This window comes from Pristis pectinata, chromosome 15 (assembly GCF_009764475.1).
Source record: "Pristis pectinata isolate sPriPec2 chromosome 15, sPriPec2.1.pri, whole genome shotgun sequence".
Taxonomy (NCBI): Eukaryota; Metazoa; Chordata; class Chondrichthyes; order Rhinopristiformes; family Pristidae; genus Pristis; species Pristis pectinata.
Genome location: NC_067419.1, coordinates 20,426,442 through 20,442,553, shown reverse-complemented (window position 1 = coordinate 20,442,553; position 16,112 = coordinate 20,426,442). Strand labels below are relative to the sequence as shown.

Genomic DNA, 16,112 nt, shown 5'->3' with positions numbered 1-16,112 from the left:
ATCCCACCCTCACTCTCCCTTTCCCCTTGTCTCCCCCACACCCCCTCGTCTCCCCATTCCCCTCCCCCACTCCCCTCGTCTCCCCATTCCCCTCCCCCACTCCCCTCCTCTCCCCCACACCCTTCCCCACTCCCCTCCCCTCCCCCACTCCCCCCACTCTCTCTTCCCCCTCCCCTCCCCTCCCCCAGTCACTTCTAAGTGTCCCTTGAATCCTGGAATACCTGGGGTATCCGTGGTCTCAGGTTTTTTTTAGAAAGGTCTTATCAATGAGTGTATCTCTACAGCCCGCAGGATAGAGAATTCCAAATATTCGCCTTCCTGTGAGTGAGACTGTGATCTCTGGTTCCACACTCCTCAGCCAGGAGAAGCATCCTACCCATTATCCACCATGCTGAGCTTTCTATGACTTTTTTCATTCTTGTAAACTCAAGGGAATAGATGCCTGGCCTATTCAATCTCACCTCATATTGACATATATGCCATTAAGGAGCCAGTCTGGTGAATCTTCCTGCATGCCTTTTAGGTAAGATCAAAACTGCACGCAATACTTAAGGTATTGTCTTACCAAGGTCCAAGTTAATTGCAAATGAAATTTTTTTTTTAAAAATTACAGATACTGAAAGTTTGAAGTAAATATAGAAAATTCTAGAAGTGCTCAGCATGTCAAGGACCGTCTGTGAAAATAGAATGAGAGTTAACATTCTGAGGTCAACTGCATTGGGTAAGTTAAGGATATAGACAAAGAAGCATAATCTGATTGCCACTGTCAACTCAACTCATTCAGTCTATCAGAGATATATTTGTCCTACCCATCCCTCCCCCACCTTCCCTGATATGAAAACTAACTTGTTTTCTCTCTATCACAATTCTGACAAAGGATCTTGGACCTGAAGTGTTAACTCTGTTGCTCTCCTGATGCTTCTTAGCTCCAACCAATCTGATTCTAATTACCTACCATTATTTTCCGAGCCAAGATTCTTTCTAACTAGAGCACTGATATGATCCTTTATAAACAGAAATACCTCACCTTTTTTATTTTGTCTTTACATCCCAAATGTTGAATAGTCATTTAATTTCCAGCTTTGGTCACCTGCAGCCACATTTCAGAAATGGCATTCAAATTATATCCATTTATAACAACTTATGTCATTAATTCATTCACCTTATTGCAGATGCAGCGTCTATAGATATATATATATATATATCTCTATATAGATGTGTAGCACCTTTAAATTTGGCCTTTTAACATTTTTTTAAATTTCATGTTATTTGTTATTTGCCTTTTTTTCCACTGTTTATTTATTTTGCTTGCTACATTTCTAATTTCCACTTCATACTTTGCTTTCCTCCCTCCTGACTCTCCACTCAGATTCTCACCCTCCTGCACAGCTAGAATAAACCCTTCCCAAAAGCACGAGCAAAACCCGTTGTTAGGATATTGGCCTTGGTCCTGTTGTGGAAATCAGTAGCTGAATTGTAACACTTTCCACTGACACAGAGCCTACAGAGCAATAAAAAACATCCTAAGTTGTTTCTCAAGAACATAACAAACAAAATTTAATACTAAACTGCATAATGAAATATTAGTATGAAATAACTGTAAGTATTGTTTGGAAGAGAAGGAAGGGGACAGGTTTGGTGGGATGGGTAGAATCTCAGACCTTTATCTTGGAAGATATGCAACTATTGGCTTGTAGTTGTGGATGATCAAAAGACCAGAATTGGTGGATCTCAGATATCTCACAGTGGCTGGAAGAGATCAGATGGTGAAAAATGGTTTTGGAAGGATTTTAAGATAAGGATATGAATTTTAAAATTAATATGTTTCTTCAGTGGAAACCAATGTAGGTCAGCAAAGGCATGAGTAATAGGTGGACAAGTCTTAGTCTGAGTTAAAATACATGCAGCAGAGTTTTGGATGAGCTTAATGTTATAGAGAATGTAGGACAGGAGGTTTACTAGAATTTGATTGGGATGGTTAAGCCTCAACTTAACAAAGACATAGATGTGTGTTTTAGCAACAAATGAATTAAAACAGATTAGACTACAGTGGGTATCAAAGAAACAGCACAGAAAAGTAGTTAGAAGCTCACATAGGAGTAAAATACAACACCAAGAAAATGTATTCTTTCTGCAGATGCTTCATTTGATTAATTATTAAGGGTTGTTCCAATATAATCAACTCAAAAATAACTTATTTTAAAAGTGCTCCCTTTTAGAGGGCACATCTAACAAAAACTTGATTCTTAACAAAGAAAGGAAACAACAAAGAGTAATAAATAAAATTAGAGAGGGAATCAGAGTTGATGTTTCAAGTGAATGACCTTTCAACAGGACTAGGAATAGTTGGAGATAAAACAAGATTTAAGATGCAAAGAAAATAGAGAATGAATAAGAGAACTGAAGGGAAGGAACAGAAGGAAAGGTTTTCAATAGGATATAAAGCAGCAGAGATTAAAAGATAAAAGGGGATGATAAAACAAGTGTAAAAGGGTGAAAACCAACAATTTTGCTTCCCCTATCCACTAGGCACTCCATTATTCCCTGCAGCCTTTCTCAACAGGCTGTATGTTTAGGTATATTTATATTATTTTCTACTTCTCTTCATTTTGTTGAATTAAAAGATTGAGCAGACTAAGTAATGATATGATTATATTTATTAAAATAAATATGGTAAGTTGGCTGGTTTATTCTGCTTTGTAATTGACAATTTATTAGTTGATCAGATTGTAGTTTCTTTAACATAAAGAAAGCACTTCAAAGACTGAAGTCAAGCCTTGCTCCCTCCTTAGCCCTTTATCTGTAGTTTATGTTCTTTTAATTTATAAATATTGCTCCATTGCAATTCCATTGTATTGACATTTTAAGTAAAATGTTAGCATCATGGAATGACTTAAAATGATATTTGTGATCAGCAACAGTGACATTTATAAATCCAAGGATCCAACAATGAGATTGATCAAAATCAAGTCTTCTGGGATAGTCAAGCAATCATTTTGCGTAAAAAATAAACACATTTTCTTCTACTTATAAATAAACACAGATTTATTACAATAATTGGATTTTCATGCCATTCTAACTAATTACAATGTAAAACCCTCTTATTACTACCAATGTTGAAGTCTAAGCTAATTGGAGATCAAAACTGAAATGAATTAGGAAATATATGAATTAAACCAAATAATATTCATTCTGGAAAACAATGACCCAGATCATATATGTTGATATTCTGGTTTTTAAGGACATTATGATTATTATCAGTCATATTTTGTGAGTGCTGACCATATGACTTTGTGTTAGTTCCCATACAGACTGTATTTTATTGCAACAGTTCAGTTTTATAATAGCAGTCTCTTTTCCACTATCGCATGTGGTATGACCCCCTCACTATCAGGAAAAGCTATAAGAAAAAAAAATATCTTTGGCACTTACAAAGTGATCAATTTTAGACTGTCCCCCTCCCCCATCTTATCAGCCGGACAGGAATAGTGTGTAGGAACTTATATTGCATTCCCAACATCACCCACCCACAAAACCTTCCCTCCTTACACAATATATCTTATCACAAAGTAAGAATTAGTTGCATGGGCTTTTATACATTTATTGTCATCAGAATGCAATCATATCTGGTCTGGCTGAAATCAGGGAGCCTAGCCCCGAGTGTTATTACACCAGCAGTTGTTTTCATACTAAGTGTCTCCAGTTCAACAACTTCTGCTTGCCAGTTAAAATATTACTCCTGCTAATTCTGGGAACCTGATAGGTGATTCAAATGAGGCTCAGGAGTAAAAAAAAATGCTTGAGCCTGGACTTTATATGAAGCTCTCTGCAGAGGAATGTATACAAAATATAATTCAAATGGCATGCATCGTAAGAGAAATTGTGTCCCTATAATGTTTGTCCTATTTTCTTCTAATAAGTAAAAGCAAGCAAATTGCCAATAACAAATTCTTTCTTCATCATTAACTGGGCCACCAGAACAATTTGCTCATGAAGGATGTGGACAGTGATGTTTTAGTTCAGTTGCTGCTATCAAAGAACTTCTTCCTTATTCGGGCATCATTTCCAAGTTGTGATGGTAGCTCGTCCAAAATCTTTTGGTCTTCCACCTTTTGAACCAGACTGACCCAGACGATTTCTTGATTCACGGTCAGCTCCATCACTCATTGCTATCTCTTCATCACAGCTGACAATGAGGCATAAAAACAAGGAAGCTATTTATTTGGAATGAAGATTGAACAGTGATTTTATCTTTTTCTAATCTGCATTGGGTGTGATGTGATTATGAGCAATAGATTCCATTATTGGCTGCAATTCTGAATTATCACAGAAGGTAAACTTGATAAGGTGAAAATTTTTAAATGATAATAAGACATGAATCTTTCTCTTTGGATCTTCAAGAGCCACTGAATAATTTCTAAGACTAAAATCTTTAATGAAATGTTGGAGAGTCCTGTTTCCATGCAGCTATGGGTAGACGGGGCATGCTTATGTTTCTGTTGTGTCTATGAGAGTCTAAAAAATGTTTCTTAAAACTCCTTGTCCAATCTTTGCTCATTTGCCCTGTGTGGCTGAATATCAATTTTCCTTTGGCAATGTTCCTGTGAAGTACCGGGGGCTTTTTCCTACATTAAATGCACTGGGTGTAAATGTCGCTCCTGGCTATCTCGTGGTGTAGGTGGGTGGTAGGAAAATCAGGGTGGAGTTGATGGACATGTGAGAGAGAATAGTTTGTGTGAAAATAAGTGGGGAAATAGGATTGATGGAGTTGCTCTATGAAGCACATGGACTCAATGGGTTGAATGACCTCCTTCCACATGGTAAGAACAATATGCTAAAAATAATCAAATCTTGCTTCACCTGTTTGCAACATAAAATACAGCATTTTTATGTGAATGCTTGCCACAAAAGCTAGCAAGGCAGGTAATACTCTTGTCATGTATAGAGAACAGAAAATAAAGAAGAAATAGCAGTGGGCTTGTATTTTCATGCTATGTCTCAAGTTATATAACTGAGGTTACCCAGTAATTCCTCTGGAAATTCTTTTGACTATTTATTTCATTGACTTTATATGAGGAAAACCCAGAGTTTAGCTTATAACTTACAGGATAAGGTAATTTCCAAGAGCATCTTTTGCAGGAGTTTTGTTGAACTTCCAAGCCGAGACATCACCATTCGGTACTACAACATTCAACGTGTCATTGATGAGATTATATTTCATGATTCGGTCATTAGCAGTGCTGGATGCCAGTGAAGGAGAAGCATTTACCTGTATGAAGGACAAATGATTTTTACAAAAATGGAAATAATTGAAACAAATAGACTTATCCTGCAGGAAACTACTAATAATTACACCATTTCAGTATCTCCGTTATTAACAGTGAAAACCTTTCCTTCATGTTTATAAACTGACTTTTTTTCTCCTGCTTTTGAAGTTAATGATTCATGTATGAACAGTCACATGAACAATGAGATACATGCTGCATTTTGGTCACTATTCTTTGGAATGTGATGATGTCCTTTTCCCTAAAATAACCAAAGGATCTTTTATATTCACCTGAATAGACAGACAGTGACTCAATTCAATACTTCAACGATAAATGCCGGTTCTGAAATCCTAACATTTCATTATACTTAATTTATATACTTCATACGTATACTTTTGAATTTCCATAGCTCAAGTGATACAAAAAGCATAATCTGTGTAGAAGCACAGCAGAGGGACTGGAAAGTTATCAGGATCTGAATTTGTGAAATTCCAGTCCAAAGCACAACCTGTTTGTAACTATCTCCATCTACCCAAAATAGGGCTTATAATATCAGTGGAAAGGCTCAAAGGGAGAGACTCACCTGTTCATTTCTAATGCTGAGTAAATGGAGGTCAGAATGAACACAGTATAGAACAACAGAAGTGGAGTCTACATGTATTATCCTTGACCTCCACTAAAACTCTGCCAACTGCATGCATTTCAAACCCTTGTTTAAAAAAAAAGACCAATCAAATGTTTGGTGACACAGGTTGCCTAAAAAGTTGTCTTCCATCAGTGCTTTTCTGATGCTTTACCCCAAAGAATGCTCAAAAAAGTACTCCCTAGTAAAAGATGCTCCAATAAGATTGAGAACAGAGGCCAACCACGTGATTCACTGTAGTTCCAATAGTGGACCAGATCCGTGTTTTGTTTTATTCCATAATGTATAATACTATATTAGCATATTTTTTCTAAAATTCACTTAGCAATTAATAATAGCAGTTACATAAATCTAAATCTTCAGTTATAAAGTACCAATTACCTCAATGAGCCAAGGCTTTAATTTGCTATCAATGATAATGTCATACCCATAACATTCAAAGCAGTGTTTGTCATTCGTCATTACTGGCTGCAAAAGATAGAAGAAATTTTGCTTAGAATCTGCAACAACATTGAAATGAAGAAACAATTGTTGAATTAATTAACACAGAAGATAATTTTTGACTTTACGCATGCTTATTAAGTGGACTATTAAATCACTATTGTACCAGATACGTCACAGTCCTTTTGATTAGAAACAAGCAATCTTCTTCAGAAACACTGAAAGTCATTTAAAAGCTTTTGAATTAATATATTTTCTTTGTTAAATCTGCTTATTTAAAAATATAACAAGAAGTACTTTTCAAGATGGCATACAATTATTAATGCAAATAATTTTTTGCTGCAGACATGTAAATGATTACATTCAATTCCTGCCTCGGTATGGTTTTGTTATGTAAAGCAAGGCCTCAAAATTTTGAACAAGATGCAGTAAAGTATCACCATGCACACAAGACTCCAAAATTGTAAAAATTAGGACATGTTAGGCTAGAAATTTATTAACAGATTAATATACAAGCCACAACAGCCAAGATCTTATCCACCCAGGCTTCACAGGGAACAACACTCTGATCTACAATTCTCAGAGAAGATATGTCTACACAATCTGCCGAATCTACACTGCACTGGCTTAAAGGTAAGTAAAATGTACTTCATGTAAAAAGACAAAAAGGGAACGTAATATTCCTTCTATGATATAATTTCAATAAATCTTCCTCATCTCTCTGCTTAAAAACCTTTGTAATAATGACCAACATATACATTTCTTTCTTAATTGTTTACTGTACTTGTTTTTGCTCTTTCCCAGTTCTGACAAAGGGTCTTCAACCTGAAACATTAACTCTGCTTCTCTTTCTGCAGATGCTGCCTGTCCTGCTGAATGTTTCCAGCATTTTCTGTTTTTTATTCAGATTTGTTCCAGCATCTGCGGTTTTTTTGATTTGCATTTGCTTGCTGTATCTGCATGTTTACTTTCTGCATGTTGGTGAGGCAGAGATCCTGATGGGTGCTCAACAATCCTCTGGACAAGGGAGGATCAGTGGTCCTGCGGGTTGGGGTAGGGTATGACCACCAGGGAGGAGGAAGCAGAGAGAAGTAATTCTCTTTCTCGTGGCCCACAAACATCATTGAAAAGATATTTACTTTTACCTGGTTTTTTTGAGGTCTGAGAAACCCAGCTGGTCATGGTTAAACCAAGAAAGTAGATAAGAGTCTGAGGCACAAAGCCTTGTTGTACTATTTAAATGACCAAACCATCCAAGGGAGTAGGTTGGTTACGTGCCTAGTCCTGTTTAAACCAGGATTTGATGGGCTGAATTCAGATTTTTTTTTAATTTTCATATCCAATCTGATTGAAATTGGCCTATCAACACCATCCCATTCAAAGCATCCCATTTGCTTGGCACCCCACGCACCACCCTGCATATTCATTTTCTGTGCCATAGGTGGACAATGGTGACAGTGTGCACCAATTACAAATTGTACTGCAGTTGATCACCTAGGCTACTCCAATAGCACTTCACAAAGCTCCATCACCAAGAACTAAAGCAGCTTCAGCCATAAGAGAACACCATCACGTGCATGTTTCCTTCTAAGCCATACACCATTCTAACTTGGAAATACATCATTGTTTTTGCACCATGACTGGGCTAAGTCCTTGAACACGCTTTTCAACACCACTGAGTGTATACCTTCATCAGAAGGTCTGCAGTTGTTCAAGAAGAAGGCTCAGCACCATGTTCCTGAGGTGAATTAGACATGAGCAATAAATGCTGGCCTTGCCAACAATAACTAAACCCTGAAAAGTGAATAAATAAAAATAAATTGGAGTGGAGGGACTTTAAAGTCTCTCCAAGAGATTTGTTTATGTGCCAGACTGCTTTTTAATGTTTCATTTTGCAGCTCTCTTATTCCACTCGTAAGTAATAACTAAATATCACAGTTATACTCACAGCTACAGCTTTGAGAGAATGTACAATCATCCAGTGAATTTCATCAAACAGTTTATCAGTGACTTTCTTTCCGCGTGTGCTCTCCAAATAGAGTTTCAGATTTGCCACAGTCCACTTCCCACCATGAATGGGGTTGTAGTCATCCTTCAAAAGTATTTTAAGTTTTCCGTTAGTGCTCAAAATAATTCCAAATGGTTATGAATTTAATATGAACAATAAATTGCTTGTGATTTGTAGGTAATTGACCCTAAATTAACAACTGTATTCAGAGCGGTCAATGATGATGGTATGGGAAAAGGCTCATTCACTGTGACTCAAGGATGATCTTTTGAAGGTAGTGTTAAAATAGTGTGAGGGAACTTGATGTTTCATCTCATCAGTGTTATATCGTGCATCAGAGCAAAAAAATGGAAAATCATCTGTTATCTGGCAGATCTTGCACTTTCACTAGCACAAATTTCCCCACAAATAATGCAATATCTTTTCCAAAGGATTTTGCACTTGGGCTGACTAACTTAGTATCGATATAGGTTTAAACAATGTTTTTAGCTAATAGATGTGATTTTAAACAGATCAGAGATTGGGAGAAGAAACCAAGAACTCATTTTTTTTTAAATGATGTATCTCAATTCCTTGTGTACATGCAGCTGGTTTCACAAACAAAAAAGTAAAAGGAACACATTATTTCTGAAGAGTAGCATGTCCAGGTAGAGGCATGCTAGGCAGGGCAAAGTTTACAACTTTGACAAATTGAAGTTAAATGACAACTTTGAAGGCTGTGTTTGCTAGTTCAAGAGCTTATTCTGTGGGGAATCACAGGTGTAAGATTATCTTTTACTCTCCACTCACTCTTGCTTTATAGTCTAGTAGCAAAACATAGAAGGAACAGTATAATGTACAAGTTTTGCTGAGCTCTCTGGAGAATCCAATTTTTTTTTAATATAACAGTCCTGAGATTGGCCTGCATCAAAACATCCATTGGCACAAATAACCTTAAATGACTAACCCAGTGAATTCTCTGTTGTAACCAAGTCTTACCCCATGTTTTTGTATGGCAACATTTGTAAGATGCACAAACATGTTGTCCAGTTCATTGGTATTTTGAGTGTATTTCACTGTGCAGAATCGGCAGAAGCCCAGCTTATACCTATAAAATATAGCATCTTTTAGGAAAAGTTTGCTTTCAATCCAAGAATCCAGAGGAGACAAAAAGATTTTTGTACCACTTTAAAGCTTTAACTCAGCTTGTTATTCAAAAGATGAATCCATCCTCTGATCTTAGGTGTTTGTCATTTAGAAAATATGAAAACAATACCTGGTGAAAGTTGACAAGTGCTAAGTTCCAGTAGTTTTGCATTCCTGCCCCATTTTGAATTCAAATATCAGCTGGATAGCATCCATCTCACTCAGTGCACAGACACAGGATGGCTCAGAGTAACTGTGGACTTCACACATTCTGATAAGAGCCATTGAGAGAATGAAATGAAAAGCCAGTGCCCAAAACAACACTATTTAAAAGCTTGCAAATTTAAAAAAGGGGGAACATCCAACCAGGATTTGAACTTCTGCAAACACCCTTTGTTAAAAAAAAATGACTCTGTGCGAACTAACAGCTGTAGAATTTATCACCAATTGCCTTAACACAATGAGTGTTAATGGATTGTACACCCTCACTGGAATACCATAACTAGACATCCAGAGAGTTGTGGCCAGCCAAAGAAGTAGGAATCAGCAAACAAAGTATGCCAGATACCCTTCAAATGGTCACACTACTGCATGCAACATGGGGTAAGCAAGAGTATTAGAGGAACTGATCAGCTTCCTGCGGGGGCGAAGGGGTAATGGACTATTTGAAAGATTCTAAAATAACTCTGTACCCGTGGCACCCAGTCAAGAGCTGACATGGTGAAAGGGGACTACACTGCAATACCTAGGACCAGCAACTGTGGTAGCAAACAGATCAGGCAACAACCTTTGGTCTGCTCCCTGCTCAAGGATGGGCAATGCTGAGTTCAGGATCTAGCCAGGGCCAACTGATGATCTTTGCATTATATTTGTCAATGGAGGGATATCTAACCGATGAAGGGGCATGAGAAAGAGTTCAAATTTTACCCAGCTTAAGCCACAAATAAATGTTTCCACATTGAGTGACTTAAAGAGAAAAATGCATGATACTAGAAGAGATGAGATAAATCATAACCCAGCAAATAGCAGACACCAAAGTTTGTTATCTTTTAAGGCCTGTAGAGTTTGTAAAGTAATGAATTAGAAATAGTATAAGGGTCATGTTTTCAATGTAGACTACAGAAGAGGGTTGCATAGAAAAGAATTTGACAATTACACTGAAATGCTACCTCATATGATGGAAAAAGAAATTACTTTGCTTAACTTATTTTTTTATTTCTTCTTAGTTGGAATTTCCTGTATCATTTGTTATTCTTTATCAAGAGAACACACAGGCCACCTTGTCCTGGGGCTCTCTTCACATTCAGCTACTTCAATATGTATTGGAGCAGCTAAAGTGACTCATAAGAAGGATTTTTCAGTTTTGTGAGATGTATATTGGAGTCAATCTTAACATGGTATGGCGATGAAGTGGAAGGTTCAGATAATGCACTTGGTAGTTCTGAAGAAGGTGAGCATCACATAATGTAACCACTGGGATCCCATTTTTTTTATGATTCTACCTCCTGCCCAAACATGATGGGAATGTTGTTACAGGAAATCCATTACAAGGGAAGAGCTAATGCCAATTGGGGTGTGGAAAACAGAAAAAACCAGGTTATTGAGACCCCAGAGAACCTTGTAGAACCTGGGGAGTACTCTCACCCTTTCTGGCCCACAAGAGTTCCACATTAAGGTTAAGTTTCTAAACTTACCTCAGTTTCTGCTGGTGACAGGATGGCACAGAGTCAGAATGACCCAGCAGTTTCTATGCCCAAGATTACTTCTGCCTCTACATTGTTAGAAATCTGCTGCTCAGATTTATCTAAGTTCAGCTTCCAATGGCTTCTATGTTCAAAAGCTGCATCTACAGTAGATGCAAACATACCTCAAAGTCTATAACACTGTGTACCATTAATTGAAAATAAAGTGATTGATTATTAAGATTTGTTGTGCTTACAGATAACATTTTAATGGACGAAATGAGGTCACCAGCACATAAAAACGAAGGTCAAACTTCTTCCCAGCAATTAGTAGTGGACTGTCTATGTAGAGGGAAATGACATAAGTTTCCTTGGAAGAGGCTGTCAGAAAGCTGCAAAAGGAATTAAAATCATTAGTGGAACCTTTAGGCTGGTGGTAGGCCATACATTTGGCATTCCCTTGAACATGAAAGTTTGAGGAGACATGCATCAATGAGATGATGGGCAAAAAGATAAGTCTGATATTTTTGTACTGAGATCCAATGGACGTTTGGTATGTCCAGCTAATTTTTTTCTCCAACTGTTGGTCTTTAAAGTGGTTACATTCCTTTCAACGTGCATTTACAGCCAAATTACTGGCACCAAATTACAGGTGTACCATGTAACAGAGGAATATTAGAGCCATTGTGTACTATTATGGACATTCTACTTAAAGGATGTCATATTTGTTGAGAAGATCTGGAAGAGATTCACTCAACTGATGTCAGGGTTGAGTGCCTCTTGATGTGAGGAGAAACAGGGACTTCTTTCATAAGAACAAAGCAAATTACAAGAAACGTATTGGACTGCTTCAAAGCTATTAGAGTTTTCGATAAGGTAAATTGGGAGAAGCAATTTACACAGGTCCGCAAGTCTCTTTTTAGTTCACCCTCTGTGATCTTCTGTTCCTTTCTCTGGCCTTAGTTCTTTTGGGATTAGAGTTGAAGTATGTTTAGTTTGATGTGGCAGAGGGAACAAAAAAACAACCAAAATGTATTTATGTTAGGAATTGCAGGAAAATTGTAATTATGAAATGCACAAAAATAATAGCTTGAATCTTTCCAATATGATCAGAAATCAGTGGACGTAAACCTTTATGTGGATTTTTTTTATTCATGTGTGGATTGAGGGTATTGTTGGCATTTATCCTCTAATTGCTGCTGAGCCATTTCAACAGCAGAGTCAATCATATCGTCATAGGTCCCATACCATTGGCCAGACCACAGAATGATCATAGATTTCCTTCCTCGAATGATATATTGCTGAATTAGATGGGGCTTTTATGATAATTCACAGGTTTTAATGGCATCATTAGTATTGCTAACTTTTATATTTAGTTACATGAATTTAATTTTTCCAGGTACTGTGGTGAGATTTGAACTCACTTCAACAGCTCGATAGTCTAGACCTTTGAATACTGACTTAGCTAGTGACTAAGCCACTATGGATATTAGCCCACTGCCTTAACAATCCCAAGGGACTGCCTGAGAAGAAGAAGAAGATGCTACCATATAATTATTAGACTCAGTTTTCCTATTGTGCCTTCTCATGAAGTACTCTCATCTTATGCTGAGGTGATCACTAAAGTCTTCTAAGAACCTGTGTAGCCAATAAATTCCTTTTGGTTCGTTCTGCAGCATTGGTAATCTATTGAATTGTGTTGATTTGTGCCTTCTACTAATAGGAGCATAGTAAAAATGGAGTTCTGTGTTTCTGTACTCACTTAGAGGGTTTATTATCACGAGACCATTTCTTGATTTGTGAGAGTTTGTTGATAAGGAATATTCCTTTCCCCTGAGCCTTCCCGCATGGCTTCATGATCCAGGTGCTGCATGGATTCCTCCTAAATTCTTCCACAAACATATTATAGTCTGCCGGCAGCATAAATGTAACTGGAATAAAATCTTTACAAACAAAAAAAGTTCTTGAAGAATCCAACTTGTATTTCAATGAAAATTGAGTATATTACAATTAACACTTATAACTTTGTAGAATAATGTCTAACTTATTGGTGAAAGCTTTGGTAGATGTTGGTCCTGAGCAAGACAGAAATTCATAAGACCATTACCACAAGAAGTAGGAACAGAAGTAGCCATTCAGGCCCCTGGGCTTCCTCCACCTTTCAGTAGGATCATAGCTGCTCTGTCATTCCTCGTCCACACTTCTGCCTTTTCCCCTTAACCCTTGATTCCCTTACTGATTAGAAATCTTTCTATCTCAGCTTTAAATATACACATGTACTCTGCCCCCACAGCTCCCGGCACAAGCCCTCTTCCAAAGATTCACAACTCTCTGAGAGAAGAAATTCTTCCTCATCTCAGCCCCCTTATTCTCAGACCACACCCCCTGTTTCTAGACTCTTCCATGAGAGGAAACGTTTACCCTGTCTAGTCCCCTATGAATCATCTCTCATTCTTCTAAACCCCAGTGTGTCATCTCTCATTCTTCTAAACACCAATGAGTCGAGTCCTAACCTGTTTAACTTTTCCTCATAGGACAATCTCTCCATACTTGGGATCATCATAGTGAACCTTATTTGAACCGCCTCCAATGAAATGATATTTTTCTTTAAACTGGGAAACAAAACTGTTTGCATACTCTTGATATGGGCTCACTAGTGCCTGGTGCAGAAATAGTAAGAATTCCCTACTTTTATAATTCTAACACCCCCTGAATTAAGTGCCAGCATTCCATTAACCTTCCCTGTAACCTGGTGCACTTATGTGCAAGCTTTCTGTTTTTCATGTATGAGTACCCTGAAATCCCTCTGTGCTGCAGTTTTCTGCAGTTTTTCTTCATTAAATGATATTTTATCTTTTTGTTCAAAATGAGCAACTTCACTTTTTCTTACATTATATTCCATTTGCCAACTTTTTACCCAGTCACAATCTATTTATATTTCTCTGTTTGCTTAAGCTATGGCTATGTTTATGATAGAATACAGTAGATTTTAAGACAAATCTTTAATTGACACCACTGGCATAAATCTACAGTAGTTCCATAGATAAACTGCAATGTATGAAAGTGGAGATCCATGTTTCAATCCATTGTCTGTCTGCTAGTTGGTATCAACTGTTACGGATTAGGTTACTATTGGTGAGTGTCCCTTTAAGGCATAGTACAGTAGTGTGTGTGTGTGCGTGTGTGGTGTGATTACGACAACAATAGGAGGTAAGGACTTGCTGACGTTTTGGTTCGGTCAGAGTCAGAGAAGAGAGAGGGAGAGAGACACACTGCCTGCTGGTCTCTGTATTGATGGATGAAAAACAATAACTGTGTCTGTCACTACAATCCACGTATGGATTTTTGGAATAATCCAGTGGAGTCCACTTAGTCGTTAACCTGTAGAAGGAAACAGGTATTTGTGTGGACAGCCACATCTCGAATGCTTTTCAGGGTGGCACATACTTCGGAACAAAGCAATGGAGATCATCAGTGACTGAGGTGTCGTATGGGTTCCATCGTGAAACATTTGGATTTCATAACTTCTCCCTATTTCCTCTCTACATCTTCTCTTCAATCAACGGTGGTTTTGCAGAAGCCTTTGCTCACGTTTCACCTTACGGCTTGCTGAACTGAACTTTGAGAACTATTCCTGTACTTGGAGTTTGGGAATTTGCCACACACACACTTCAAGTTTAGTTTTTGGGGTTAATGTTTAAGATCTAACACTTTTACTTCTAACATCTTTACTTTTATTTTTCTTATCATAAGTAGTTATTAATAAAATAGTTTCTAACACTTATACATGACTCGGTGTGTTTCTTCTGTCGCTGGTACATGACACAACCAAGATAGCCGCGAAAAACTTGTAATTGAAGTTATAGTTATTGTGCTAGAAGAGAATATAAATTGCTTGGATGTTTGCTCTTAATCACTATCTGGTGAGCTCTGTTGCTAGTGAGCTTATTTGGATACTCCATGAGAGATCACATTTGCCAGTAAAAATCCCAGTTAAATGTGTAGAATGCATGGCCGAAGGTGGTCGAAAGCTCCTTGCATCAATTGAAATGTTAAATGAACAAAAGATAAAAGTAAAGACAAAAATAATCTGAACAAAATACCATTGAAACAACATTGGCATATTTAAATTTAATAACTTGTTCATGACATCAAATAAAATCCCCACCGTCAAGGGTATCTTCAAGAGGCGGTGCCTCAAGAAGGCAGCATCCATCACTAAGGACCCTCACCATCCAGGACATGCCCTCTTCTCATTACTACCATCGGGGAGAAGGTACAGGAGCCTGAAGATCCACACTCAATGATTCAGAAACAGCTTCTTCCCTTCCACCATCAGATTTCTGAAAGGTCCATGAAAACTACCTCATTTGTAATTTTTAATAATTTTATGTCTTTGCACTGTACTGCTGCTGCAAAGCAACAAATTTCACATCATCTAAGTCAGTGATAATAAATCTGATTCTGATCAAAAAGGTGAAAGCCCTTTTCAAAACAAATGAAACAAGCAGTTGTTCATAAATACTTAAGATTCCTTAAGTGGCCAGAGATTTCTTTTGTACAAAGAAATATAATTTTGTCTGTAACTAACTGCAGTTACTAGGCACTGAAATGGTGATCAACTTAAAATCAGTTTAAAAAAATTAATACCAAGGATATTTCCTTGATGCATGTACATTCAGGAAAATTGAGAGCACTATTTGATATTAAAATATTTTCACTAATGTATATACTAAACAGATTTAAACTCTAACGTATATTAAAAGATCCGGGGGTTTTTTTTATGCTAAATTAGTAGTTGCACAGCACAAATTATAAGTTATGAAGACTGTTATATTTGGAGGAGTGGTGGGATGTGCCATGTTTGGGTGCTTTATTGAGAAAACTGAAATTTCGCAGTACTATTTTATTTCATTACAGTGAGCTAGAATATTTACAGAATTCAG

At 37.3% G+C, this 16,112-nt stretch overlaps 2 protein-coding genes across 3 annotated transcripts in view; one reads left to right on the top strand and one right to left on the bottom strand.

Annotated features, from left to right (window-relative positions):
• The window catches only part of LOC127578361 (bcl-2 homologous antagonist/killer-like), an 81,561-nt gene that overhangs the window by 521 nt on the left and 64,928 nt on the right, over positions 1–16,112 (top strand). Inside the window, exons 2-3 of one of the 2 annotated variants that reach the window (XM_052030302.1) lie at positions 432–523; positions 614–721. The gene's annotated coding sequence lies outside the window, so the exon portion shown is untranslated. The remainder of the gene's footprint in view (positions 1–431; positions 524–613; positions 722–16,112) is intronic. The other variant, XM_052030303.1, reaches the window with a different exon arrangement.
• Positions 3,230–16,112, bottom strand: part of LOC127578359 (polyglutamylase complex subunit TTLL1-like) — a 30,161-nt gene continuing 17,278 nt past the window's right edge. The window contains exons 3-9 of the mRNA XM_052030298.1: positions 12,929–13,109; positions 11,424–11,558; positions 9,338–9,446; positions 8,300–8,443; positions 6,292–6,378; positions 5,106–5,269; positions 3,230–4,186 (exon numbers count right to left, since the gene is read on the bottom strand). Of these exons, the coding sequence (XP_051886258.1) occupies positions 4,060–4,186; positions 5,106–5,269; positions 6,292–6,378; positions 8,300–8,443; positions 9,338–9,446; positions 11,424–11,558; positions 12,929–13,109 (947 nt within the window). The 3' untranslated portion in view covers positions 3,230–4,059. The remainder of the gene's footprint in view (positions 4,187–5,105; positions 5,270–6,291; positions 6,379–8,299; positions 8,444–9,337; positions 9,447–11,423; positions 11,559–12,928; positions 13,110–16,112) is intronic.